Source organism: Vipera berus, assembly GCF_964194415.1.
Source record: "Vipera berus genome assembly, chromosome: 16".
Lineage (NCBI taxonomy): Eukaryota > Metazoa > Chordata > Lepidosauria > Squamata > Viperidae > Vipera > Vipera berus.
Window position 1 is genome coordinate 2,617,049 of NC_138219.1, and position 27,103 is coordinate 2,644,151.

General features: G+C 50.5%; 1 protein-coding gene across 1 annotated transcript; it reads left to right on the forward strand.

Annotated features, from left to right (window-relative positions):
• Positions 1–1,044: 1,044 nt before the first annotated feature.
• LOC308675587 (inositol-trisphosphate 3-kinase B-like) lies at positions 1,045–26,242 on the forward strand. Its single transcript, XM_081341027.1, has 8 exons — positions 1,045–1,468; positions 5,509–5,990; positions 12,428–12,512; positions 13,183–13,396; positions 15,106–15,310; positions 15,688–15,789; positions 17,481–17,552; positions 23,033–26,242. The coding sequence occupies exons 2-8, from the start codon at positions 5,607–5,609 to the stop codon at positions 23,270–23,272; spliced, it is 1,302 nt and encodes a 433-aa protein (XP_081197153.1). The 5' UTR covers positions 1,045–1,468; positions 5,509–5,606; the 3' UTR covers positions 23,273–26,242.
• Positions 26,243–27,103: the final 861 nt, after the last annotated feature.

Here is a 27,103-nt window from a genome sequence, read left to right on the forward strand (position 1 = left end):
CAGCCACCGAAGGAGAGGAAAGTCATTGGCACAAGGTGGGTTTTCAAGGCCAAACCACTTGCCAATGGCCCGCTTGGTAGCGCAGGGGTTCGCCCAGCGCTACATGGAAGACCTACTCTCCAACCGTCCGGGCAAAGAGCGTCAAGGCCGCCCTCGTAACTGCAGCTGCTCTGGGGGAGGAAGTCTACCAATTCAACCTCCAGACGGCTTACCTCCATGCCAACCTGGACTGGCAGATCTACGTGAGGGCCCCTCCTGGCTACCAGCAGGAGGGGGGAAGCACATGGCTGCTCCGAAAAGGGTTATATGGCCTCAAGCAGTTGGGGAAACTCTTAAGAGTAAAATGCAACAAGGAAAATGGCTGCCTCTCCATACATTGTCAAAGCAAGAACACCCAATGTTAGCAGCATTGACATCCGGGGCCCCCTTACAAAAAGGACAGATCCTGTAACATAAATAAAAGCATGAACCTGCTCATCCCTGGCCAACTCCTGATTGTTGTCCCAAAGTCACAGAGCTGGCTGTGCTGTATAAAATTCCACAAATACTCAACATCTCCTGGCTTTTGGTGTAAAGTCGCAAAGCTGGCTGTGCTGCCTAAAATTCCACAAAAATGCCATCCATCTCCTGTGATACGTTGTTAGGACAATAACCAGGAGGTGGCATGTGTTTGTGGAATTTTATACACCACAACTAGCTTCGCGATTTTGGGACGATAACCAGGAGGTGGTGAGTATTTGTGGCATTTTAGGCAGCACAGCCAGGTTCGTGACCCTGCATTGCATGAAAGGGGGCGAGGTGGCTGACCAACACATGCGAACATAATAAAAAAACCTTTTTTTCTAACAACAACAACAAATAATAATAATAATAATAATAATAATAATAATAATAATAATAAAATAATAATAATAATAATAATAATAATAATAATAATAATAATAATAATAATAATAATAATAATAATAATAATAATAATAATAATAATAATAATTAATAATAATAATAATAATAATAATAATAATAATAAAAATTGGAAGGGGATCTTGGAGGTCATCTAGTCCAACCCCCTGCTCAGGCAGGAAACCCTATACCTTCATTTGGGGTTTTAAAAATATCGCAGTAAAATTAAGCACGCCACCAGGGATAGAAGATCACCGACTTGAGAAACGCACCTCCACACGTGCAAATGCACGTAGGCAGATAACGCATACAAAAGTGAATCGGTTTTTTTTCTTTTTTCTTTTTTTGCGCTTTGGACAGAGGCTGCGGTACCCCGCGCGGCCAGCAGAGGGCAGGCCGAGACCAGCCTTTCCTCGCGGTCCTCCTTCCTCCGCTGCGTTTCCCCCTCCTTTCCCCCCCCCTCCCGCCTTCTCTCTGCACGGGTTTTGTCCCCGCCTTTCTGACGTGCTCTGCAAGCCGGAGACGCGGGGACGGGATGAATCCCCCTTAGTTGCCTCTTTTGCAGGTGAGGAATTGAGAAGGGGGCTTCGGGGGGGCGGGCGCTGGGGAGGGGGAAGCCAGGAAGGAAGGGGGGGCAGGGTTGGAACGGGGGGGGGCTCCCCGGGAGATCACTGGAGGATTCTTTTCGGGGGGAGGGGTGCAAAAACGACTGGGAAGGGGAGTCTTCCCGATGCAACTGCTCTTTCCGTGCGAAGCAGCAAGACACGCGTCGGGGGAGACGCATCCGGACCCAGATGCGGGTCGCACAGAAGCTCCTGCTTGATAGTGGGGGGGGGGAGCGGAGAGCTGGGGAGGGGTCTCCCTCCCCATCCCAGTTTGGATGGCCTTTGCTTCCTTTCCTGATTTCCATCCAGCTTTCCAAAGGAAAGGGATCTCTGCGCCCTTAGCAGCGAAGAGAGCTCCCCTGGGCATGGGCAGAGTGCATGGCCTCCTTGTTCGATTACTGTTGGAAGCAAAACCAAGAGCGATCCCACCCGAGCCCCTTAAACTGATCCCCCCAAAGCCCACTCAAGCCCCACCCTCTCCCCACAACACGCACAACTTGATTCACACCAAGTGGGTTGTGCGAATCCAGCCGCTTTGGGGGGGGGTCTTCTTCCAGCCACCCAGCTGAGTACAGGCAGTCCTCGACTTAGGATTGAGCCCAAAATGTCTGTTTGCTAAGCAGGACAGTTAAGTAAATTTTTGCCCCATTTTATTATGACTTTTCTCGTTAAGGGAATCGCTGAACAAGGCGTTAAGTGAGTCACACGGTTGTTAAGTGAATCTGGCTTTCCCGCTGACTTGGCTTTGTCAGAAGGTCGCAAAAGGGGATTTCGTGACCTTGGGGACTCCGCGACCGTCATAACTTTGAGTCAGTAGCCCAGCATCTGAATTTTGATTGCGCAACCAGGGTGATACTGCAATGGCATGCGGTGAAACATGGTCATAAGTCGCTTTTTTTCCAGGCCATTGTAACTTTTGACCGGTCACTAAATGAACCATTTCAAGTCGAGGGCCTACCTTTAGGCGGTGTGCAACAAATATGTTCCTTTTGAGCATTGGGGGCTGGGGGGGGGAACCCACGACAAAACTTGGATTCACTTCCAGAATAAACTTTGCTTTGCATTCAGCTACTCGGTCAGCCTGTTGCCCCCATGCAGGGGGGGGTGTTATTGAACACGGGTGTCGGGGGGGGCAGCTGGCAGGAGGCCCCACTTCGGTTGTTGAGTTGCACGCCAGCAAAAAAAATCCAAAGAGCAGAAAAGGATTTTGATTTTATGACTCTGCATCGGTTGCAGCTCTGTAAAATTAAAAGTTAGAAGCTGAATCTGGTTTAGATTTCTCTTTCTCTTCCTCCCCGAGGGGAGGAATTTCGCCTTTAAATCCTAATTATTTCCATTTTAGGGCTGGGTGACAGACGGCATCCAAAACATTTTACCCCCCAAGAGTCTAAAGAAGCACCAGAGGGCCACGATTGAGCCCCAAATTTCCATCGTTAAGTGAGACGTTGGTTGAGTTGAGTTTTTGCCCCGTTTTACTTTTCTGGCCGCAGTCGTTAAATGAGTCGCGGCAGTGGATAAGTTAGTAAACGTGCTTGCTAAATGAATCTGGCTTGGTAAAAGGGGGGAATTGCATGACCTTGGGACACAGCGACGGTCATAACTACGAACCAGGTGCCAGGCCTCTCTGAATTTGGACCGCGTGACCGTGGGGGATGCTGCAAATGTTGTAACTATGAAAAACGGTCACAAGTCACATTTGTCAGAGCTGTTGTAACTCTGAACGGTCACTGAACGAACAGTTCTCAGTCAAGGACTGCCTGTACTTATTTTTTTTTTTTAAATCCATTTTCACAACTTCTTAAAAACAAGGAAGCGAAGTGGCTGAAAAGGAGTAGTTTGCAGGAAATAGTCCTGGCTTTCCAAGGTTTGTGGACCCCCCCCTGTCCCTTTTAAACCGGTTCGGAGCCCTTTCAGGTCATTTGAAACGAACACACTCAGGTTGCCAACCTCTCCATTCAGTGGAATTCCTGCTTCTCCTGTTGCCATTGTTCGATTAATCATTTCTCGATTAATTACATTCCTGGCTGGGCCAGGACAGGAAACGGACCGTTCAAATACCACGAAGTGAAAATAAAAAAAAATCTGGAGCTTGTCTGTACCTTTTGCAAAGCAACACGGGTTAGGAAAGACGCTTCCCTTAAATTCTGTTTCTCATGAGTTCTGCCAATTTTGTCAGAGTGGAAAATCTGCCGCTGGACTTCTGATGATGATGATTATTATTATTATTTTGCTTCTCCTTTCCCCCTACGATCTCTAAATGCAACGTTTTTGAAGTGGCTGAGTTCCAGGACCAAGACATATCGTATAAAATGAAGCATGGAAAAAAAAATGTTTCCAGGCCTGTTTGGCTGTGATTAAAAACAATTTTAGAGAAGAAGACGGCCAGGAGGAGAGAAGCATTTATTTTCCTTCTTTCCTTCTCCCCATTCCCTTTTCCTTGCGCGCTCGTCTTGTAGATCCTATACATTTAGTCCTCGGCTTACGAACACAAAATGAGCCCGAAATTTCCATCGCTAAGCAAGACGGTTGTTAAGTGAGTTTTGCCCCGTTTTGCAACTTTTTCATGCCAGGGTTAAGTGAAGCACATTAAGTTGTTTAGTAACACGGTCGTGAAGTGAATCTGGCTTCCCCATTTTGTTTGTGAAAAAGTCACAAAAGTGGATCACATGACCCCGGGACGCTGCAGCCGTCATAAATATGAACCAGTTGCCGAGCGTCCGAATTTGGATCGTGTGGCCACGGGGGATGCTGCCACGGTCTTAGATATGAAAAACGGTCATAAGTCACCTTTTCCAGAGCTGTTGTAACTTCGAAAAGTTGGTAAACAAATTGTTGTAAGTTGAGGACTACCTTTGCCACCTCTCTTTCTCAGATGGCAAATAATTTAATTTAATTTAATAATTTAATTTGTATACCGCCCTTCTCTCGAAGGACTCAGGGCGGTGAACAGGGCAATACCCTGTTTCCCTGAAAATAAGACCTAACCCAGGGCTAGGCAACCTTGGCTCTTTTATGACTCGTAGACTTCAACTCCCAGAATTCCTGAGCCAGCGATGCTGAGGGGAAAGGGAGAGGTTTCCAAGCTGAGCCATGCTGGCTCAGGAATTCTGGGAATTGAAGTCCACGAGTCATGAGGGGGCCATAGTTCCCCCATGCTGGCTCAGGAATTCTGGGAATTGAAGTCCACGAGTCATGAGGGGGGCCATAGTTCCCCCATGCTGGCTCAGGAATTCTGGGAATTGAAGTCCACGAGTCATGAGGGGGGCCATAGTTCCCCCATGCTGGCTCAGGAATTCTGGGAATTGAAGTCCACGAGTCATGAGGGGGGCCATAGTTCCCCCATGCTGGCTCAGGAATTCTGGGAATTGAAGTCCACGAGTCATGAGGGGGCCATAGTTCCCCCATGCTGGCTCAGGAATTCTGGAAGTTGAAGTCCACGAGTCATAAAAGAGCCAAGGTTGCAAACCCCTGGCCTATACTCTAAACCAGGGGTCTTCAAACTTGGCCCTTTTATGACTTGTGGACTTCAACTCCCAGAATTCCTGAGCCAGCCACGCTGAGGGGAAAGGGAGAGGTTTCCAAGCTGAGCCATGCTGGCTGAGGAATTCTGGGAGTTGAAGTCCACGAGTCATAAAAGAGCCAAGGTTGCCTATTCCTGACCTAACCCTAGCATGATTTTTCAGGATACTCATAATATAAGCCTTACCCCCAAAATTAAGCCCCAGTTAAGATCGCCAGCCAGACGGAGGCATTTAGTACCGTATTTCCCTGAAAATAAGACCTAACTGGAAAATATGCCCTAATGCGTCTTTTGGAGCAAAAATTAATATAAGACCCTGCCTTATTTTCGGTGGGAAAATATGGGTAGTATTACCTAGTTTATGGGCCTTTGCAGAGAAAGCATGGGATTTTTTTTAAAAAAACAATGCTATAAATGAATAAGCAAACAGATTATAAATGTTTTGATATTTCTGCGCCCTGTTTGGGTTTCCCTATTTAGACAAGCCTGGTGGGATCCGAACCTGGAGTATCCGAGGGCCATTGCAACCACGCGAGACCTCCGGCCTGGGATCCGGTGATCCGTCCTTCGGAGCCCTCATGGAATGGATTCCAGCCTCTTCTGGATCTCTCCTTCAGCCGACGGAGGCCGAGGGGTGGGAGGCGGCAGAGCCCCCCTCTGACCCGGCCAGGGCCACCGAGGCAACCGCGGGAGGGGCCCAGGCGTGCTGTGGGGCCTTGTCCAGCAATGGCTTGCAAACGGGCCAGGGGCCTCCGTCCTGCCCGCTGGGCCAGATGACCTCTGGGGAGCCCCCAGTGCCATCTCCCTCCTGTGTAAGCCAAGCCCCCGGGCTGCCTTTCGACCGGTCCGTCTCCGGCTCCTCCACCTGCTCCTCCCTGGCCAGCTCCTCCCAGGAGTCAGACGAGGTCTTCAGCGACGCCGAAGCAAAGTCGGCCGCGGCGAAGAAACGGGTGCTGAGGAAGGTGAGATGGGGGCCGGAGCGCCAGAGCAGGAGTACCCAACTTTGGCATCTTTAAGACTTGTGGACTTCAACTCCCAGAGTTCCCCAGCCAGCATGCTTTAAGAGGGGTGGACTTCAGCTCCCAGAATCCCCTGGGCTAGCATGCTTTAAGAGGGGTGGACTTCAGCTCCCAGAATCCCCTGGGCTAACATGCTTTAAGAGGGGTGGACTTCAGCTCCCAGAATCCCCTGGGCTAGCATGCTTTAAGAGGGGTGGACTTCAGCTCCCAGAATCCCCTGGGCTAACATGCTTTAAGAGGGGTGGACTTCAGCTCCCAGAATCCCCTGGGCTAGCATGCTTTAAGAGGGGTGGACTTCAGCTCCCAGAATCCCCTGGGCTAGCATGCTTTAAGAGGGGTGGACTTCAGCTCCCAGAATCCCCTGGGCTAGCATGCTTTAAGAGGGGTGGACTTCAGCTCCCAGAATCCCCTGGGCTAGCATGCTTTAAGAGGGGTGGACTTCAGCTCCCAGAATCCCCTGGGCTAACATGCTTTAAGAGGGGTGGACTTCAGCTCCCAGAATCCCCTGGGCTAGCATGCTTTAAGAGGGGTGGACTTCAGCTCCCAGAATCCCCTGGGCTAACATGCTTTAAGAGGGGTGGACTTCAGCTCCCAGAATCCCCTGGGCTAGCATGCTTTAAGAGGGGTGGACTTCAGCTCCCAGAATCCCCTGGGCTAGCATGCTTTAAGAGGGGTGGACTTCAGCTCCCAGAATCCCCTGGGCTAGCATGCTTTAAGAGGGGTGGACTTCAGCTCCCAGAATCCCCTGGGCTAGCATGCTTTAAGAGGGGTGGACTTCAGCTCCCAGAATCCCCTGGGCTAGCATGCTTTAAGAGGGGTGGACTTCAGCTCCCAGAATCCCCTGGGCTAGCATGCTTTAAGAGGGGTGGACTTCAGCTCCCAGAATTCCTGGGCTAGCATGCTTTAAGAGGGGTGGACTTCAACTCCCAGAATTCCTTGGGCTAGCATGCTTTAAGAGGGGTGGACTTCAACTCCCAGAATTCCTTGGGCTAGCATGCTTTAAGAGTGATGGACTTCAACTCCCAGAATTCCTGGGCTAGCATGCTTTAAGAGGGGTGGACTTCAGCTCCCAGAATCCCCTGGGCTAGCATGCTTTAAGAGGGGTGGACTTCAGCTCCCAGAATCCCCTGGGCTAGCATGCTTTAAGAGGGGTGGACTTCAGCTCCCAGAATCCCCTGGGCTAGCATGCTTTAAGAGGGGTGGACTTCAGCTCCCAGAATTCCTGGGCTAGCATGCTTTAAGAGGGGTGGACTTCAACTCCCAGAATTCCTTGGGCTAGCATGCTTTAAGAGTGATGGACTTCAGCTCCTAGAATCCCCTGGGCTAGCATGCTTTAAGAGGGGTGGACTTCAGCTCCCAGAATCCCCTGGGCTAGCATGCTTTAAGAGGGGTGGACTTCAGCTCCCAGAATCCCCTGGGCTAGCATGCTTTAAGAGGGGTGGACTTCAACTCCCAGAATTCCTTGGGCTAGCATGCTTTAAGAGTGATGGACTTCAGCTCCTAGAATCCCCTGGGCTAGCATGCTTTAAGAGGGGTGGACTTCAGCTCCCAGAATTCCTTGAGCTAGCATGCTTTAAGAGGGGTGGACTTCAGCTCCCAGAATCCCCTGGGTTCGCATGCTTTAAGAGGGTGGACTTTTGTCCCCATCCTGAAGAAGGGAAGTTGAGTGAAACAGAGCTAAATCCGCAAAGGAAGGCAGCTTTTAATCCAAGAATCATGAAGGTTTATCTCTGGTTTGTTTGTTTTGGATATTTGCATTTTAAGCTTGAAAGCTCTTGCTTGATGCTAGCCGAAGTAAAAAGTTAGGTTGATATTAGATGATAATGTTAGAAAACAGGATGTGGACATGTCTAGGGCAGCGTTTCTCAATCCTGGGGGCTTGAAGGTGGCCTGGGAATTCTGGGAGTTGAAGTCCAGCCATCTTCAAGCCCCTAGGGTTAAAAAAAAAACACTGGTTTAGGGAGACTTAGATTAAATTCTTGCTTTTAAAAATTCAAATACTGGATTGCTTCCCAATGGATAAACAACCCCAAATTAAATAAAAGTAGATTTTCTTGGGCTAACAACACCCCCAACTCATTACCCAGTCACAGTAAAGATTTAAATAAAAACTTTCCAGAAAGTTTTTTACTTAATGTAGGAAACTTTTTTTGGGAAGCACAACTTGAATGGGTGGTGAAGAGTTCTGCTTAAAATAGGAAGGAAATACAATGCTAGGATTCAAAGCTGTTGTTTGCAAAATAGAGATTTTTGCAAGATTAGCAAAAAAAACCAATTTTGTGCAATAATGGAACTGAGCAGTGGAGTGGAAGGCTTAAAATAGGGACTTGGGACCATCACCCCCAGGATGGGGATTATGGGAGTTAAATTCCATGCCAGTTGTAGATGTCTCTTGGAAGCTTGAGTTAGACTTTTGCTTCTGCACAACAGCAAATCAGGAAATTTGATACTTTGGATGGTTTTTTTAAGGCTCTGGATTAACAACCTGGTTATTCTTTAAAACCTTACTTTTTTAGGCAGGCTGATAAACATCCTTCTGTATATATAGGAAATCCTCGACTTACGACCACAATTGATCCCCAAATTTCGGTCGTTCAGTGAGACACTTGTTGAGGGAATTTTGGCCCCATTTTACGACCTATCTTGCCGCAGTTGTTATGTGAATCACTGCAGTTGTTAAGTGAATCACCTGGTTGTTAAGTGAATCTGGCTTCCCCATTGACATTGCTTGTCTGAAGGTCGCAAAAGGGGATCACGTGATTTTGGGACACAGCAACGGTCGTAAGTGTGAGCCAGTTGCCAAGGGTCCGAATTTTGATCACATGACCTTGGGGATGCTGCAGTGGTTGTAAGAACCGTTCACAAGTCACTGTTTTTCAGTGATGTTGTAACTTCGGTCACTAAACAAATAGTTGTAAGTCGGGACTACTTGTATTAATTGGGGGAATCAAACATTTGAGTGTAGGGATCAAAAGATTAAACCTCTCATTGCATTTTTAAAAAAGTTCTGAGCCTCTGCTGAGTAGTTGAGAAGTCTCTTTCCTGACTAACGTGACTAATTTTGGTAAAAGGCAAAAACTTCTCAAACTCCCTTTAAAAAAAAAAAGCTTTGTGTTGTTGTTTTTCATTAAAATAATCTTCTGCCTCTTAATAACATTTCTTCATTAGAAACGGGGCTGCCCAAACTGCTGGTTTTTTGTTGTTGTTTTTGTGCCAAAGTCAGCTACCCGATTAAATCAAGGCATTTTTGATGCCAAAACTTTTTTATTTATTTCGCTAAGCACTGTGCTATTAGGAAGCAGATGGAGTTGCACCCTGGGGGGCGGTTTTAAGAGGACGGTGCAGAAAACCCGGCAATAAATAAAGTGCATTTCATCATTGCCGCCTTTGATCTCCCTCGTTGGTGGACTGGAACCCAGACAAGTACAAGTTTTTCACCCCGGACCCATCAGGCGTGGGGTGGCGTACATCCTTTGGAATGCCGCTCAGTTGGTTCTGGGTGCGAGGAACCCTTAACCCCCCCCCTCCAGCACGCTTGCTCCACCCAGACGATGCTCAGCAAAGTCTCCAGGCTTGTGTTGCAAAGCTGCCGGGTTGTTGCCACAACAGAGCGAGAGGAGAGTCAACCCACGTGACCGAAGAGCTCCACACCCAGCTGGCTCTGGCTGCAGAGGGGAACAGCCCTGGGTGCAAAAGGACTCTGCACGCTTGCAAGGCGAGCCTTTGCACAGACTGCAGCGGGTTTCCTGGCCCGTTGCAGAGCTGTTGTCGCTCCTGGAGCCCCTCGTGCTTATTGCACTCCAGGTGCGGCTGTGCTGGCTGGCTAGTTTTCGGCTGGCTAGCGTGGCAGAGCTGCTCAAGGGCCTCCCAGCTCAGCAGTGCAAGGGGAGGTGGTGTCTCGGCCACGCTGGGCTGAGATTTCCTGCCTGGACTGATGCATGCTTCCTCTTCTGCTGGGGAAGCCTGGAGGGCCCCCCCCCCCCCGACGATCGTGCCTGGCGTTGTGTGGAGAAAGATCCGTTGGCTGTTTTGCACACAGTTTCGCACCTCCTTGCAAGAGGCGGCTGCAATGCAGGGCCCAGCTTGCAGGGGTTTTTTAGGAATGTCCCTCTTTGTAGAAGCAGGCTTTTCACGAAGAGACACGACTAATCTAGCGAAGAGAAGGATCAGGGGTGACATGATAGCAACTCTTCCAGTATCTCAGGGGCTGCCCCAAAGAAGAGGGAGTCAAGCCGTTCTCCAAAGCGCCCGAAGGCAGGACAAGAAACAACGGGATGGAAACTAACCCAGGAGAGAAGCAACCTGGAACTAAGGAGAAACTTCCTAACAGGGAGGACAATTAACCAGTGGAACAGCTGGCCACCAGAAGTTGGGGGTGCTCCATGGTTGGAGGTTTTTAAGAAGAGACTGGACAGCCACTTGTCAGAAATGGTGTATGCTTTCCTTTTTAGGCAGGGGTTGGACTAAATAATAATAATAATAATAATAATAATAATAATAATAATAATAATAATAATAATAATAATAATAATAATAATAATAATAATAATAATAATAATAATAAGAAGAAGAAGAAGAAGAAGAAGAAGAAGAAGAAGTAGTAGTAGTAGTAGTTGGAAGGGACCTTGGAGGTCATCTAGTCCAACCCCCTGCTCAGGCAGGAAACCCTATACCATTTCAGACAAATGGCTGCAAGGTCCTCTTCCAACTCTGTTAATTCTATTCTATTCTAGTTCCTGGGGTTTTTTTGTGTGTGTTTAGAACCATAGGTTTTTTTTCCTGCTTATTTACTTATTTAGGTGTATCCCACCTTTATTATTATGACAAATAAATCAAGGTGAAAAATATATCCACTAGAATAGAATAGAGCTGGAAGGGACCCTGCAGGTCTTCTAGTCCAGCCCCCTGCTCAAGCAGGAGAATCTATACCGTCTCAGACAGGTGACTGACCAGTCTCTTCCCAAAAACCTCCAGCACCCACGACTTCTGGTGGCAAGCAGTTCCACTGGTTAATTGTCCCCACTGTGAGGAAGTTTCTCCTTAATTCCAGGTTGCTTCTCTCTTTGTTCAGTTTCCAACCGCTGTTTCTTGACCTGCTTTGGAGAATAACGTGACCCCCCCCCTCTTCCTTGTGGCAGCCCCTCAAATACTGGAAGACTGCTATGATGTCTCCCCTATTTCTTCTTTTCTTTAGACTAGCCAAACCCAAGTCCTGCAACCGTTCTTCGTATGTTTTGGTCTCCAGGCCTTGGATCATCTTCGTTGCTCTTCTCTGAATTTTTTCCAAACTCTCAACGTCTTTTTTGTAGTATGGTGACCAAAATTGGTTGCAGTATTCCAGGTGGGGTCTCATATGCATAGGGTTTTATATGCACCATCTTTCTCCTATTTCCCCCCATAACAACAACCCTGTGAGGCGGGATGGGCTGAGAGAGAGGGACTGGCCCATAGGATCTTAGAATCATAGGGTTGGAAGAGAGCAAACCCAAGATAGGAGTCCTTATGCCATTCCAAAGTCACCCATCTGGCTTTCATGGCTAAGGCGGGACTAGAACTCACCGTCTCCTGGTGATTGGCCCAAAGTCACCCAGCTGGCTTTCATGCCTAAGGCGGGACTAGAACTCACCGTCTCCTGGCGATTGGCCCAAAGTCACCCAGACGGCTTTCATGCCTAAGGTGGGACTAGAACTCACCGTCTCCTGGCGATTGGCCCAAAGTTACCCAGACGGCTTTCATGCCTAAGGCGGGACTAGAACTCGCCATCTCCTGGTGATTGGCCCAAAGTCACCCATCTGGCTTTCATGTCTAATGCAAGACTAGAACTCACCGTCTCCTGGTGATTGGCCCAAAGTCACCCAGCCTGCTTTCATGTCTAAGGCGGGACTAGAACTCGCCATCTCCTGGTGATTGGCCCAAAGCCACCCAGCCGGCTTTCATGGACTTGAACTCACAGTCTCCTGTTTTCTAGCCTGCTTCCTTAACCACTTGGAGATGAGGAAGGTCCCATGTTGCTGCTATTGGGATTACGGTGTCTTGTCAGTATCCTAATATTGATAGTCCTCAACTTACGACAGGTCACTTAGCAAATGTTCAAAGTTATGACAGACCTCCCCAGAGCTATTCACATCTCAGTTTGAAGTTCTGACAGTCAAAGGCTTTCTGTATTGGGTTAAATGTAGCTTGAGGTGAGTTGTGTTGTTTTGATGTGTCAAGCTCAAATATTTGTTGTCGAGCCCAACCAGTCAGGTTGTCTGAACACCATCCATGGATATATCCTTGTTGGAGCCCCCCCCCTCTCACCAGGGTTTCTGGTTTCACCCCACGCGTACACACAGGGTTTCCACATTTGTAAGTGCCCATTTCCTGGCTTTCCTCTCTAGACAAAATCCTGGAAGACGTTTTTCACTATGGTCCACTGGTCCTTGCGAAGACGCAGCTCCTGGGTGCAGCTGGCCGGACACGAAGGTATGAATCGCACGAGGATCCGTGGGGTGCACAGGAGAAGGTGTGGGGAGGGGGATCAGGAGCCAAGGCCAAATTGGAGACCGAACAGGCCAGGGGGTTAGTGTTTCTCGACCGTGGCAAGTTTAAGGTGGGTGGATTTCAACTCCCAGAATTCCCCATCCCGTATCCTTTAAGAGAGGTGGGCTTCAAAACCCAGAATTTCCCTGTCAGCATGCTTTAAGAGGGATGGACTACAACTCCTAGAATTCCCCTGTCAGCATGCTTTAAGAGGGGTGGACTACAACTCCCAGAATTCCCCAGCCAGGATGCTTTAAGAGAGATGGACTACAGCTCCCAGAATTCCCCATCCAGCATGCTTTTAAGAGGAATGGGCTTCAAAACCCAGAATTCCCCTGTCAGCATGCTTTAAGCTGGGTGGACTTCAACTCCCAGAATTCCCCAGCCAGCATACTTTAAGAGGGGTGGACTACAACTCCCAGAATTCCCCTGTCAGCATTCTTTAAGAGGGATGGACTTCAACTCCCAGAATTCCCCATCCAGCATGCTTTAAGAGGGGTGAACTACAACTCCCAGGATCCCCCAGCCAGTCATGCCGAAAAGGGCGCTTTTTAAGGCAGAGAGCCCAGTTTTGCTCCTGGCTTCCAGCTGTTCCCCTCCCTTCTCCTTCCAGGGAACTTCAAACCCAGCGAGGGGGGCCTGATCCTGAAGAAGTTCAGCGCTGTGGAGGAGGCGTGTCTGTCTGAGCTGATGACGGACGTCTTGCGGCCTTTCGTGCCCGCCTACCACGGGGTGTCCGAGGTGGGTGGAGAGCGCTACATCCAGATGGACGATCTCCTCCTCGGACTGCAGCATCCCAGCATCATGGACTGCAAGATGGGCACCAGGTCAGAGCGGCCTTCCTCGCAGGTTGGGTGGGTGGGTGGGAAGAAGTGGATCGGGCCCGTCTTTTAATTTACCAACCCCTCTTCCAAATCTTCCTGGATGCAAACTGCATCGATGTGGGAATGATCTTGCAATAACGGTCCCCAGCAAACGACCGGATAAGAGTGCGCGAGGCTGCCTAATGGACAGAGAAAAGAAAGCATAACTTTGTTGTTATTGTTAGTTGCGAAGTTGTGTCCGACCCATTGCGACCCCATGGACAACGTTCCTCCAGGCCTTCCTGTCCTCTAAAGCATACTTACCTGGCCATAAAAAGAGATGGGGGGGGGAGGTTTGTCCTATCAGACCGACAAGATCCTGTTACAGGTAGTCCTCTCCTTACGACCTCCATTGAGCCCAAGATTTTACTTGTTGCGAAGCAAGTTTTCGCCCCATTTCATTTGCCACCCTTGTTAAGAGAACCACTGCCATTAAGCGAGTGACGTGGTTAAGTGAACCTGACTTGCCCAGGTTGCAAAAGGAGATCACATGACCACCACCACCCCCGGGATGCTGCAACCGTCATAAACCCAAGTGCCTGAATTTTGATCACCTGACCAGGGGGATGCTGCAACGGCCCTAAGTGTGGAAAAACGGTCATAAATCCATTTTTTCCCGTGCCGCTGTAACTTTGAACGGTCACTAAACAAATGACTGTCAATCAAGGACCACTGTAACCTAGCGTTAGGTAAAGGTAAAGGTTCCCCCGCACATGCGTGCTAGTCGTTTCCGACTCTAGGGGCTGGTGCTCATCTCCGTTTCAAAGCCAAAGAGCCAGCGCTTGTCCGAGGACGTCTCCGTGGTCATGTGGCCGGCATGACTAGACGCCAAAGGCGCACGGAACGCTGTTACCTTCCCACCGGAACGGTCCCTGTTTTTCTACTTGCATTTTTACGTGCTTTCGAACTGCTAGGTTGGCAGAAGCTGGGACGAGTAACAGGCGCTCACTCTGCTACGCGGCACTCGGGATTCGACCCGCCAAACTGCCGACCTTCTGATCGACAAGCTCAGCGTCCCAACCCACTGAGCCACCGCGTCTCCTAGTTTGTGCGTTAATTGGAGGGAAAGTCAAATTCCCCAAATGTCAGAACCCACGCCAATCCACATCTCAGGAAAGAAAAACTCTTGGAGACAAAATTGTCCAAGCAGGAACTTTTACTAAGACATAGATGACAGAGGATAGGACAGACAGGATCTGAAAACTCTCTCACAGATCGATATTTTTAAAGTGTCCCCGAGCAAAACCCCACCCCTCAGTCCATTCGGTCAGTCCCGGATCAGTCGAGCCTCAGGTATCCAACTCCTCGTGGGAAGGGGAGAACCATCAGTCCATTCGCAACGCAATTACTTTCTCCCCTTCACATTCTATCCGGAGATACAAGCCAGAATTCACCACCACCACCTTCCTTGTTTGCTTGTAAATCAGAGAGGGATTTCATCCGTCATTTTGGGATGGCCGACAGGCAGGCTGAATAAACAAAACGTTACATCTAAGGGAAAGAGATGGGGCAATAAACACCCCTGTTTATTCTCTTTCTTCCTTGGGAACGGCAGAATCCAGAAAAGGGGGTGTGTGAGATTTGGGTTTGCAGAGAGAGAGAGTTAGAAATGAAATATAAATGGATTCTGACACCCAAGTCACTGTTGCTTCCCTTTCCCCGCGGTTGTCCAGAACGTTCTTGGAGGACGAAGTTGGCAAGGGTCATCCCCGGTCAGCCCCCCGGCGGGACCTCTACCAGAAGATGGTGAAGGTTGACCCCTGGGCCCCCACGCCGGAGGAGCACAGCCGAGGGGCCGTCAGCAAGCCCCGTTACATGCAGTGGAGGGAAAACACCAGCTCTAGCACATCTCTGGGCTTCCGCATCGAGGGGGTGACGGTGAGCGGACAAAATTGTGTGTGTGTGTGTGTGTGTGTGTGTGTATGCGCACATGCACGTGTGTCTGTGCGGGAGAAGCAAGTCTTCCATCAACCGATCAGAATACCCATCTTTCCAAACTCGGTGGAGCTGAGCCATGGTGGTGCAGTGGTCAGAATGCTAAACTCTGCCCACTGCCAGCAGTTCGATCCTGACCGGCTCAAGGTGGACTCCGCTTTCCGTCCTTCCGAGGTCGGTAAAATGAGGAGCCGGGTTGTTGGGGAGGGGCGCAAGAGGCTGATTCTGTAAACCTCTGAGAGAGGGCTTGAAGCGCAGTGAAGCGGTATATAAGTCTAAGCGCTAATTGCTGTTGCTCTCTTCTTTTGCCCTCTCCGCAGATCGAGGGGGGAGCCGTGCAACGGGATTTCAAGCAGACGCGGAGCCAGGATCAAATTATGGAGATCTTTTTGCAGTTTGTGAAGAACCGTGTGGATGTGCTGGTGAGTTCTTGGACCGAGGAAAGGGGTGGGGGTGGAGATGCAGAATTGCTTGCTGAAAAGTGGGACCACGCTTTTGATCAGTGGCAGAGCTGAGGTCCATCCTTCCGAGGTCAGTAAAATGAGGACACAGATTGTTGGGGGCTAGAGGCGTAAACCGCTTAGAAAGGGCTATAAAGCACCGTGAAGTAGGATATAAGTCTAAATGCTATTCTATTCTATATTCTATTCTATTCCATTCCATTCCATTCCATTCCATATTTTCTATTCCATTCCATTCCAATATCTATTCTATTCTATTCTATTCTATCTTATTCCTATTCTAATCTCTCTTTATTCTATTCTATTCTATTCTATCCCATAATTCTATCCTATCCTATCCTATATCCATATCCCATCCCATCCTCTATTCTATTCTGTTCCATTCCATCCCATAATTCTATTCTATTCTCCTCTCCTCTCCTATTCTATCCCATAATTCAATTCAATTCTATTCTAAGGTCCTACATGGCAGGGGTCCGGAGTACCTTGGGGACCACCTGCTGCCGGCATCAACGTCCCTCCGCCCGGTACGCTCCCACAGAGAGGGCCTCCTCAGGGTGCCACCGGTCAGACAATGTCGTCTGGTGACCCCCAGGGGGAGATCCTTCTCTGTGGGCGCCCCGGAGCTATGGAATCGGTTGCCGGTTGAGCTCCGGATGGCGCCCGACCTTCGCTCCTTCCGTCGCGACCTAAAGACATTCTTATTCGAACAAGCTGGCCTGGCCTGATGGGGGATGGGTGGGGTTTTTCTTATTTTTATCTTAATATTTGTAATTATTGTTTTTAGTCGGGCATATATTTAATCCTTTTTAACTTTTGTATTTTTGTATTTTTTATGCTTGCCCTGTTCACCGCCCTGAGTCCTTCGGGAGAAGGGCGGTATATAAATAAAATTATTATTATTATTATTATTATTATTATTATTATTATTATTATTATTATTATTATTATTATTATTATTATTATTATTATTATTCCATTCCATCCCATCCCATTATTCTATTCTATTCTATTCTATTCTATTCTATTCTATTCTATTCTATTCTGTCCTTCATTCCATATTCTATTCTATTCTGTTCTGTTCTATTCTTTATTCCATATTCCATATTCTTTATTCCATATTCCATATTCCATATTCCATATTCCATATTCCATATTCTATTCTATTCTATTCTATTCTATTCTATTCTATTCTATTCTATTCTATTCTATTCTATTCTATTCTATTCTATTCTATTCTTTATTCCGTATTCTATTCTGTTCTGTTCTGTTCTGTTCTATTCTATGCCATCCCATCGCCATGGTGGCACAGTGATTAGAATGCAGTATGGCAGGCTAACTTTGCCCTCTGCCAGGAGTTCGATCCTGACCGGCTCCAGGAAGACTCAGCCTTCCCAGGACCCAGATGGTTGGGGGCCAGATGCTGACTCTGCAAACCACTTAGAGAGAGCTGTAAAGCACTGAGAAGCGATATATAAGTCTAAGTGCTGTTGCTCAATCATTCTCACTGTATTAAAGACCCTCTTATGTTCGATTTTTTTTCCCCTGGCAAAGAATGCTTCTAAAAAGAGACAGGGGGGAGGGAACACTGGCCCCCAACTCTTCCTGTTTTAATATTAACATTAATATAATATTTAACATTAATATTGCAGAAGACCTACTTGGCACGCCTGGAGAATTTACGCCAAGCCTTGGACGAGTCCAACTTCTTCAAGAGGCACGAGGTAATTTTCTGGGGACACCCCCCCCAAAGGTGGAAAGCCGAATGTTTCTGAGCTCTCAAAGGAGGCGTGAGACAAAACTGTCCTGTCCCACCACCCCATCTATGAAAAATAATCTGGGGACCCGCTTCCCCCAACCCTAATTGTGAGAATGGACCCACCCAGGTTGGACAGGAGGGGTTGAGAAACACGAGGAAATTTAGCTCTGGGTTTTGGATTCCTCCCTGCTTAAAAGACTGGGAGCTGAAAGCATCTGGAGCAATTTAAGGGGGACACTTTATCCAGATGAGTTTTCAACTCCCATAATTCCAAGCGCTTTGCTGAGGGGATTGTGGGACTTGCAGTTCTGTTAAGAAGAGGGCCCGGGCTGGAGATTTATTTATTTATTAGTTTTTATAAACCGCCCTTCTCCCGAGGGACTCGGGGCGGTGTACAGAGGAAGAAAGGTCTACAGATGAACAATAAAAAGTAATAAAAACAATATTGAAAACAAACTGGGACCCCAATTAACGCTATCATGCCAGGCCGGACTGCTGGAACAGGAAAGTTTTTAAGTCGCGTCGGAAGGTACGGAGGTCGGGGGCCATCCGGATTTCGGTTGGTAAGCTGTTCCAGAGGGCTGGCGCACCCACTGAGAATGCCCTCCCCCTGGGGGCCACCAGCCGACATTCCTTGAGCGGTGGCACCCTGAGGAGGCCCTCTCTGTGGGAGCGCACAGGACGGTGGGGTGCTGACATCGGCAGAAGGTGCTCCCGTAGGTAGTCCGGACCCATGCCATGTAGGGCTTTGTATGTCATTGTTAGCACCTTGAACTTCACACGGAAGGCAACCGGAAGCCAGTGCAGCGCACGGAGGAGAGGTGTGATATGGGAGTATCGGGAGGCTCCCAAGAGTGTCCGTGCCGCCGCACTTTGCACCAGCTGAAGCTTCCGAGTGGATCTCAAGGGCAGCCCCATGTAGAGAGCGTTGCAATAGTCTAGGCGAGAGGTCACAAGGGCATGGGTGACTGTACGTAAGGAATCCAGGTCCAGATAAGGCCGTAGTTGGCGAACTAGTCGTACCCGGGAGAAGGCCCCCTTGGTCACAGCTCCTATGTGGTCTTCTAGGGAGAGCTGCGAGTCTAGGAGGACACCCAGGTTGCGGGCCCTATCAACAGGGGGTAGTAACATGTCCCCAATGTTAAGCGATGGGACATTCTGAATATCCTGGTTTGCCGGAACGTACAGCCATTCAGTCTTGTCCGGGTTCAGTTGAAGCCTGTTCCTCCCCATCCATTCCCGGACCGCTTTCAGGCAGCGGGACATCACGTCTAGGGCATCACTGATATTGTTTGGAGTTGAGATGAAAAGCTGGGTGTCATCAGCATACTGATGGTACCCTACTCCAAAACTGCGAATGATCTCACCCAGCGGTTTCATGTAGATGTTGAACAGGAGAGGCGAGAGGACCGACCCCTGAGGGACTCCGCAAGCGAGAGGCCTCGGGGTCGACCTCTGTCCCCCTGTCAGCACCGACTGCGAGCGACCCTGGAGAAAGGAGGAGAACCAACGCAGAACCGTGCCTCCCACTCCCAGTCCCCTGAGGCGTCGCAGCAAGATACCATGGTCGATGGTATCGAAAGCCGCCGAGAGGTCTAATAAGACTAGGACAGAGGAGTGGCCCCTGTCCCGGGCTCTCCAGAGATCATTCATCAGAGCGACCAATGCCGTCTCCGTGCTGTAGCCCGGCCTGAAACCCGATTGGTACGGGTCTAGATAAACCGCTTCATCCAGGATCTGAGGAAGTTGGTGCGCCACCACGCTCTCAACAACCTTCGCGAGGAAGCGAAGATTGGAGACTGGACGAAAGTTATTCAAAGAGGATGGGTCCAAGGTGGGCTTCTTGAGGAGAGGTCTCACCACCGCCTCCTTCAAGGCAGTGGGGAAGTGACCCTCCCTCAGAGAAGCAGAGATGACCGCTAGGAACCAGCCACGTGTCCCCTCTCGAGCTGCATAGGCCAGCCAGGAAGGGCACGGGTCCAGTAAGCATGTGGAGGAGCTCAACCTTCTCATAATCCTGTCCACTTCCTTAGGAGTTACAGGATCAAATTCTTCCCAGATGACGTCGACAAGACTGTCCATGTCTTGTTCTTCCATCTCAGCCCAGTTGGAGTCCATGCCGGTTCGAATCCGAGCAATTTTATCCCGCAGATATTGACCGAATTCCTCGGCTCGACCCTGCAAGGGTTCCTCCCTCACCTCTTGGTTTAATAGGGAGCGAGTCGCCCTGAACAAGGCAGCCGGGCGATTATCTGCGGACGCGATGAGGGTGGAAAAATAGTTGGATTTTGCCACCCTTATCGCAGCGAGATAAGACCTGGTGAGGATTCTTAGTCGCAATCGGTCGGATTCGGATCGGCTGGATCTCCAACGGCTCTCTAGGCCCCGTCTCCGACGCTTCATCTCCCGGAGCTCCTCGGTGAACCATGGGGCTCGCTGGGATCTGCGCCTGGTCAGAGGCCGCAAGGGTACAACTCGGCCCAGAGCCTCCGTGGCTGCCTTTTCCCAGGCTTCCACTAAGGCATCCGCCGAGCTGTGAGCAGGGAGTGCATGCGTGTCCCTAAGCGCTGCCTGGAACTTATCAGGGTCCATTAGGCGCCTAGGGCGGTACCATCTGACTGGCACCGTGCACCCACGGTGGGGGGTGGCAAGGGGGAAGTCTAGCCGCAGGAGGTGGTGATCGGTCCATGACAGGGGCGTAACAGTTGTGGTACCCCCACCGATATCATCACGCCACCGTCCAGACAAGAACACCAAGTCTGGGGTGTGGCCTCTCTCATGAGTCGGTCCAGAAATTATTTGCGACAGGTCCATGGCCGCCATGGAAGCCATGAACTCCCGAGCCAGTTCGGACGATCCTCCCAGGGACGGTAGATTAAAGTCGCCCAAGACCATGAGTCTTGGGAATTCAACCACCAACCCTGAGAGGGCATCGAGTAGCTCGGGCAGGGCCGCCGCTGCACGATTAGGTGGTAGGTACGCCAGCAGCAGGCCCAACTGCGCCCCTGGGCCGTATCTCAGTAGGAGAGACTCACACCCGACCATCTGAGGGACGGTGGTCTCTCGCGGGCTAAGGGATTCCCTGATGATAACTGCCACTCCCCCACCCCTCCCATGAGCCCGAGGCTGGTGCAGCACCTGGAAACCTGGCGGGCAGAGGTCAACCAGAGGAACACCACCCTCTGGGCCCAGCCAGGTTTCCGTGATGCAAGCCAGGTCCGCATGCTCGCTCTCCACTAGGTCACGAATGAGGTGAGCTTTGTTAGCTACGGACCTTGCATTCAGGAAGACCAGCCTTAGCATGGGAGGGGGCGCACCTTTGCTCCCGGGTCCTCCGGGGGAGAACAGAGGGTCGGAGCGTCTCACCGCTTTTACAGAGCGGAGATGACACTCCCGGTGACGATATGGCCCTCTGTCTGTGCACCTTCTGCCATTCCCCACCATCCTAGGGATGGGATGTTTCTCAGTACGCCACTGGGTGGTATCGGCGACTGGTCCTCGTTGTACGCCGTCGCGAACGGTCGTGGGCCTGGCATGCGTTATGGTGGCTGGAAGGCGTGCCTTTCCCGCGCAACCATAGTCTTCTCCCTCCCCCCTCCCTAACCCCACAAAAAAATTAGCTAAGAACTTAATCAGGGGCCTCTTGTTGGGCTTATGCTGGAGGCCCCTGACCCTGCCCGGCCATCTCTCAGAGGCCCAGTGGTTGGGCCCGTCATCGAGATTGGATGTGATGCAGGCGGGTCGCACCCAGGAGAGTGGGGAACCCCTGAGGGCGTGTAGTACTGTGCTGGAGTATTGAACGAGCATAGTCACAAGGGGTTCCGGGAAGGCAGTCCCCTGGATGGTGAATTTGTAGGAGGGTCGAGTCGGGTAGGTGCGTTTCTGGTTCGTCGCCCTGCCACTGCCACTTGGCCGGGCGAACCCCCAGAAGCAGGTCATTCCTCATCCTCTCACAATGGGTTGTGACTCTGCTTCCGGGGGTGGTCCAGAACGTACTCTGGGTGAAGCATAAGCAGAGGCAACTGCAGCGGGCTCTGTGTGTGTGTGTGTGTGTGTGTGTGTGTGTGTGTGTGTTTGTGTTGGTATTTGACTCTTCAGGAAATCTCCTGCAACCCAAGGGCTGCGTTCACACAAAACACTGGGGTCTGTTTGAGATCTCACAGGTGCATTCGCACAGCTCCCAAGCTTGTTTAATTTGGGCCCTGGGTGGCTTTTAATGCCTTTGTTTCCATGCTGGGTGACTGGGTTTACAGTTGGGCACATAATCCAGGCCAAAAGGTTATATTCGATTAATCAGATTAAGCGGGTTGTGGGAATGCAGCCAGTAGAACTTACTTCTAACTGGGCACGTATAGGCTTAATTTGCAAAACAAGAGAAGGAGTCCAGTTCCTTTATGGCAGGAACGTCCTTAAATTTCACTTCTCTGCACTTCCAACTCCCAGAATCCCCCGGTTAGCAGTATTTGAAAAATACTGGGTTAGAACGGGCGGGCAGCTATGGGCAACTTGGACTCCTATTCCTGGCTCAGGAATCCTGGGAGTTGAAGTCCGCAGGTCTTTGCCACAGGGGTGCTGGGAAGCAGCAGATCTTTGCGTCCAGCAGTTCTGGCTGACGAAAGAACTTCGTGCATGCTCGGGGGCAGCTCCTCCCTGCTGAAAGCACACCCATGTAGAAGCGGCGTGTTTACAAACAAGAGCATTTAAAAAAAAAAACCAAACAAAAATGGCAGGCCAGGCCACCCTTTTCTATTTACGTCGTTTGGAATAGGGTGGGTGGGTGGGTGGGTGGGTGTCTCTGCTTTATTTGCCGTACTGTGTGAAGTATTTACTTTTGGCTTCCCCAGAATATTTGCCCAGCTTGTTCCAGGGTGGATGGCATTTGAAGAGCTTGATCCAAGTCCTGGAATATTATTCCGAGGCCTGCAAAGTTAGCCACGCAAATTCTTCTAACTTGGGGAGATTTATTTGACCTTCTTTCCTTTCCCTTCGCCCCCCCCTCTCTCTCCTTCTTTCCTTCCCTCTTTCTCTCCTTCCTTCCCTCTTGCTTCCTCCATCCTCCCTTTTTTTCCAACCTTTCTTTCCTTCCTTGCTTTCTTCCTCCCTCCCTTCTTCCCACTGACCTCCTTTCCATCTTTTTCTTCCTTCCTCCGTTTTGCAACCTATCTCTTTCCCTCTCCCATCCATCCATTCATCTCCCTCCAATCCCTCCTCCCTCTTTTCCCCAACTATTATTCTTCCTTCCTTCCTTCCTTCCTTCCTTCCTTCCTTCCTTCCTTCCTTCCTTCCTTCCTTCCTTCCTCCCTCCCTCCCTCCCTCCCTCCCTCCCTCCCTCCCTCCCTCCCTTCCTTCCTTCCTTCCTTCCTTCCTTCCTTCCTTCCTTCCTTCCTTCCTTCCTTCCTTCCTTCCTTCCTTCCTTCCCCTTTTACCCACCTCCCTCCTTCCCAGGTAATTGGAAGCTCTCTGCTCTTCCTCCACGACCAAAAAGGCCAGGCCAGCATCTGGATGATCGACTTTGGCAAGACTCTGCCAGCCCCAGCCCACACCCACCTTCGCCACAACGTGGCCTGGACCGCCGGAAGCCACGAAGACGGCTACCTGATCGGCCTGCAGCACCTGACCCACACCATCCGGGTGACTCTGGCCAAAGCTGAGCAGAGTCAGGAGCCCGTCCTGGGGCCCTCGTGAGCCTGCGCCCCCCCCCCGGGACACAGCCGAGATCAGCGGGAAAGGACGACATCCCCGGGCAAGGCAGCCGGGGTGTTTGGGGAGGGGGCAGCTAGGCGCCTCCTGGACCCACCGCTTTGCCAAATGGTGGAGGGAGCTAGGACCACTTGCAAAGTCCCAGGTCTTGCCGGAAAAACAAGCAGTGACTCTCGCAACTGTTTGGAAGAGAAACACACCAGAAACACAATGCAAAGAGTTTGCGGCCGCGGCTCATGAATGTAAAGGCGTTTCCACCTTTCGAATTCCCTTTCCTGTCCCTCCCACCACCCCTGTCCTCATTGCTCTCCAAAGGACCCTCTCTTTTCTCCGTGGCCGTTTTCAGGCCCCTCCGTGGCGGGGCTGCCCCTGCCCCCCCCCTCCTTGGGAAGCAAAGCTGCCGCTACTGCCGGGGAAGCGAATAGAATCAAAAGTGAAAGAAGAGTCTGCAAGAGATTTGCGTGCGGAGTAGCTCAAACGTGATCAAAGGCGGAATTTCAGGAGGGGGACATTCAGACTGGCATTTTGCCAACGTGTATCTGCGGCGAACCAAAACCGTGGTTTACTCTGTCGGCCCGACTTTTCCCGTTTCGAGCAACCTGCCGGAGCGTAAACAAGGGCCGGGCTTTCGCAGGAGATGATGGTTTGCCAGTTGCAGGCTGCAGAGTCTGTGCAACTTGCACAGCCCCGTTCCAGCGGGAAACTTTTCATGTTGGCAAAGATGTGACCTCCTCTTGGGGTGTCGGGTTTGGATAAATTAAAACCCAGGCAGGGGTGCCTTTTTTCTGTTCTTATTTGGAAGAAATCCCATTATCTTTTTTTTTTTTGGTCTGTCTCTTTCAAAGGAAATTAACTTAGGCCCGGGATCTCAAAACCTAGCCGCTTTTTAAGACCAGTGGACTTCATCTCCCAGAATTCCCCAGCCGAGAGGTTGCAAGTGCACAAGTCTTGAAGTGGCCCCGTTTGGTTAGACCCCTCACTTAGGCGATTGATTCCGGGTTTGCTTTTGTTTTTCCCTCCCCTCCAAGCTCAGCTCGCTATTCTGGCTTTAAATTCCACAGCACAATGCTGGCTTTATTCTCTGCAACACAACCCCCGCCTGCCCCTCCTAAGAAACACACAAATTGGGCAGCTTTTGTGGGAAGCTCCTCTCTGGCCACCGGCAAATTCCCCCGCCCCCACCCAAAAAGACTTTTGCAGGCCCAGCCTTCCCAAGTTCAGGCCTTGTGGAGGATGATGTCGCGCTGCCAAAAACCAAGTTTCTAGTCCTCGTGAATATATATATATATATCTGTATATATCTATATCTAAGCGACGCGGTGGCTCAGTGGGTTAGGAGGCTGAGCTTGTCGATCAGAAGGTCGGCAGTTTGGCGGGTTGAATCCCGAGTGCTGCGTAACAGAGCGAGCGCCTGTTACTCGTCCCAGCTTCTGCCAATCTAGCAGTTCGAAAGCACGTAAAAATGCAAGTAGAGAAATAGGGACCACTCCGGTGGGAAGGTAACAGCGTTCCGTGCGCCTTTGGCATCTAGTCACGCCGGCCACATGACCACGGAGACGTCCTCGGACAAGCGCTGGCTCTTCGGCTTTGAAACGGAGATGAGCACCGGCCCCTAGAGTCGGAAACGACTAGCACACATGTGCGGGGGAACCTTTACCTTTACCTTATATCTATCTATCTATATCAATATCTATCTATCTATCTATCTATCTATCTATCTATCTATCATCTATATCAATCTATCTATCTATATCAATATATCTATCTCAATCTATCTATCTCAATCTATCTCAATCTATCTATATCACTATATCTATCTATCTATCTCAATCTATCTATATCAATCTATCTCAATCTATATCAATCTATATCTATCTATCTCAATCTATCTAAATCTATCTATATCTATCTATCTCAATCTAAATCTATATATCTATCTCAATCTATATCAATATCTATCTATCTCAATCTATCTATATCAATCTATATCTATATCTATCTATCTAAATCTATCTATCTATATCTATCTATCTATCTATCGAGAGAGACAGAGAGAGAGAGATGTAGATATATATTAGGGGGAAAGGTTTGGCAATTACCATGGCTGCAGTGGGGCACACGGAAGGATCCTTTTTCTGCCCGGATTCCTGCTTCCCTTTGCAAGGGGGCGGGCAGGCGATAGGGTGGCCCCCACCACTACCACCACCACACAGTCTCGGGCCAGCTGGATGAAGGAACCGGGTTTTTTTCCTCTCCATCCTGCAGCTTTGCCAGCCTCAAATGTGCGGGGTTGCCAGAGAAACGGAAGCCTCTTTCCTTTAAGGAGAGCCGGTGCACCCCGTGTGGGAAGGCTGGCAGCCAGGGAGAGGGGAAAAAAAGGGAGGCGGAATAAGCAGCCTGAGGTTGAGAGGAGAGGAGGAGGATTGGTTGGGAGGAACCCAGGGCTGCATTCACAAGGCCAGGCCATGCTGGCCCTCTGCAAATCCAAAGCAAACCACGGTGGCTTCCTGCAAAGATGGCGAGGGTGGCCAGCAGGGCCAGAGATGGGGGGTCTCGGAGGCTACGTGGGGGTGGGCAGCAGAGACGGGCCAAGGAAGCTGCTCCCCGCAGCCGGCAAAAGGGCTCGCAAGGGGTCAAGCTCAGGCCAAGGGTTCAAGGTCTGCATGCAAACCTAGACTTGGGGGGGGGGACGTGAGCCTTGAATGCAGCAGAGTCAGCATAACAGAGTGGGAAGGGACCTTGGAGGTCTTCCAGTCCACCCCCCCACCCCCAAGCTCATAGAATTGCTAGGGATGGAAAGGACCCTGGGGGACTTCTGGTGGCAAGCTGTTCCACTGGTGAATCGTCCTCACTGTCAGGAAATCCTTCCTTAATTCCAGGCTGCTTCTCTCCTTGGGTCAGTTTCCACTTGTTGCTTCCTGTCCTGTCCTCGGGCGCTTCGGAGAATACGTTGACCGCCCCCCCCTCCCCGGCTTCTTTGTAGCAGCCCCTCAAATATTGGCAGGGGCTATGGCAGGGGTAGGGACGCGGTGGCTCAGTGGGTTAGGACACTAAGCTTGTCGATCAGAAGGTTGGCAGTTTGGTGGGTCGAATCCCGAGTGCCGCGTAACAGAGTGAGCGCCTGTTACCCGTCCCAGCTTCTGCCAACCTAGCAGTTCGAAAGCACGTCAAAATGCAAGTAGAAAAATAGGGACCACTCCGGTGGGAAGGTAACAGCATTCCCTGCGCCTTTGGCGTCTAGTCATGCCGGCCACATGACCACGGAGACGTCCTCGGACAAGCGTTGGCTCTTCGGCTTTGAAACGGAGATGTGCACCGGTCCCTAGAGTCGGAAACGACTAGCACGCACGTGCGGGGGAACCTTTACCTTTATGGCAGGGGTAGGCAACCTTGGCTCTTTGAGGACTCGTGGACTTCAACTCCCAGAATTCCTGAGTCAGCTATGCTGACTCAGGAATTCTGGGAGTTGAAGTCCACGAGTCCTCAAAGAGCCAAGGTTGCCTACCCCTGCTCCTTCTCTTTCACTGGACTGGACCGCTTCCTGCGACGGTTCCCCACGCAGGCAAGGAAGCTGCAGCGCGGATGGCTTGTGCTGGTTGAGCGGGGAGGCCTTCTGGGTTTCTGCTGGGTTAGCAGGAAAGGGGCTCAGCGACTTGCACGGAGGAGGAGGGGGGTGGGAGGAAATCTCTGCTGCTGCTGCTTCAATCCGGAAACCAGAAGCTTCTGTCTCGGATGCCTTCAGGATGGCGCCAGGCTGCCCTCCGCCGGCCAGCCTCGGCTCTTCTTTTGCATAGAACAGGAGAGGGAGAAAAAGGC

What these genes read in the sequence shown, in the direction of transcription:
- LOC308675587 (XM_081341027.1), top strand. Translation starts at nt 5,607, where the DNA reads ATGGAATGGATTCCAGCCTCTTCTGGATCTCTCCTTCAGCCGACGGAG. An exon ending in GACTGCAAGATGGGCACCAG is followed by an intron (nt 13,397 to 15,105) that starts GTCAGAGCGGCC and finishes GCGGTTGTCCAG; the next exon opens with AACGTTCTTGGAGGACGAAG. An exon ending in TCCGCATCGAGGGGGTGACG is followed by an intron (nt 15,311 to 15,687) that starts GTGAGCGGACAA and finishes CCCTCTCCGCAG; the next exon opens with ATCGAGGGGGGAGCCGTGCA.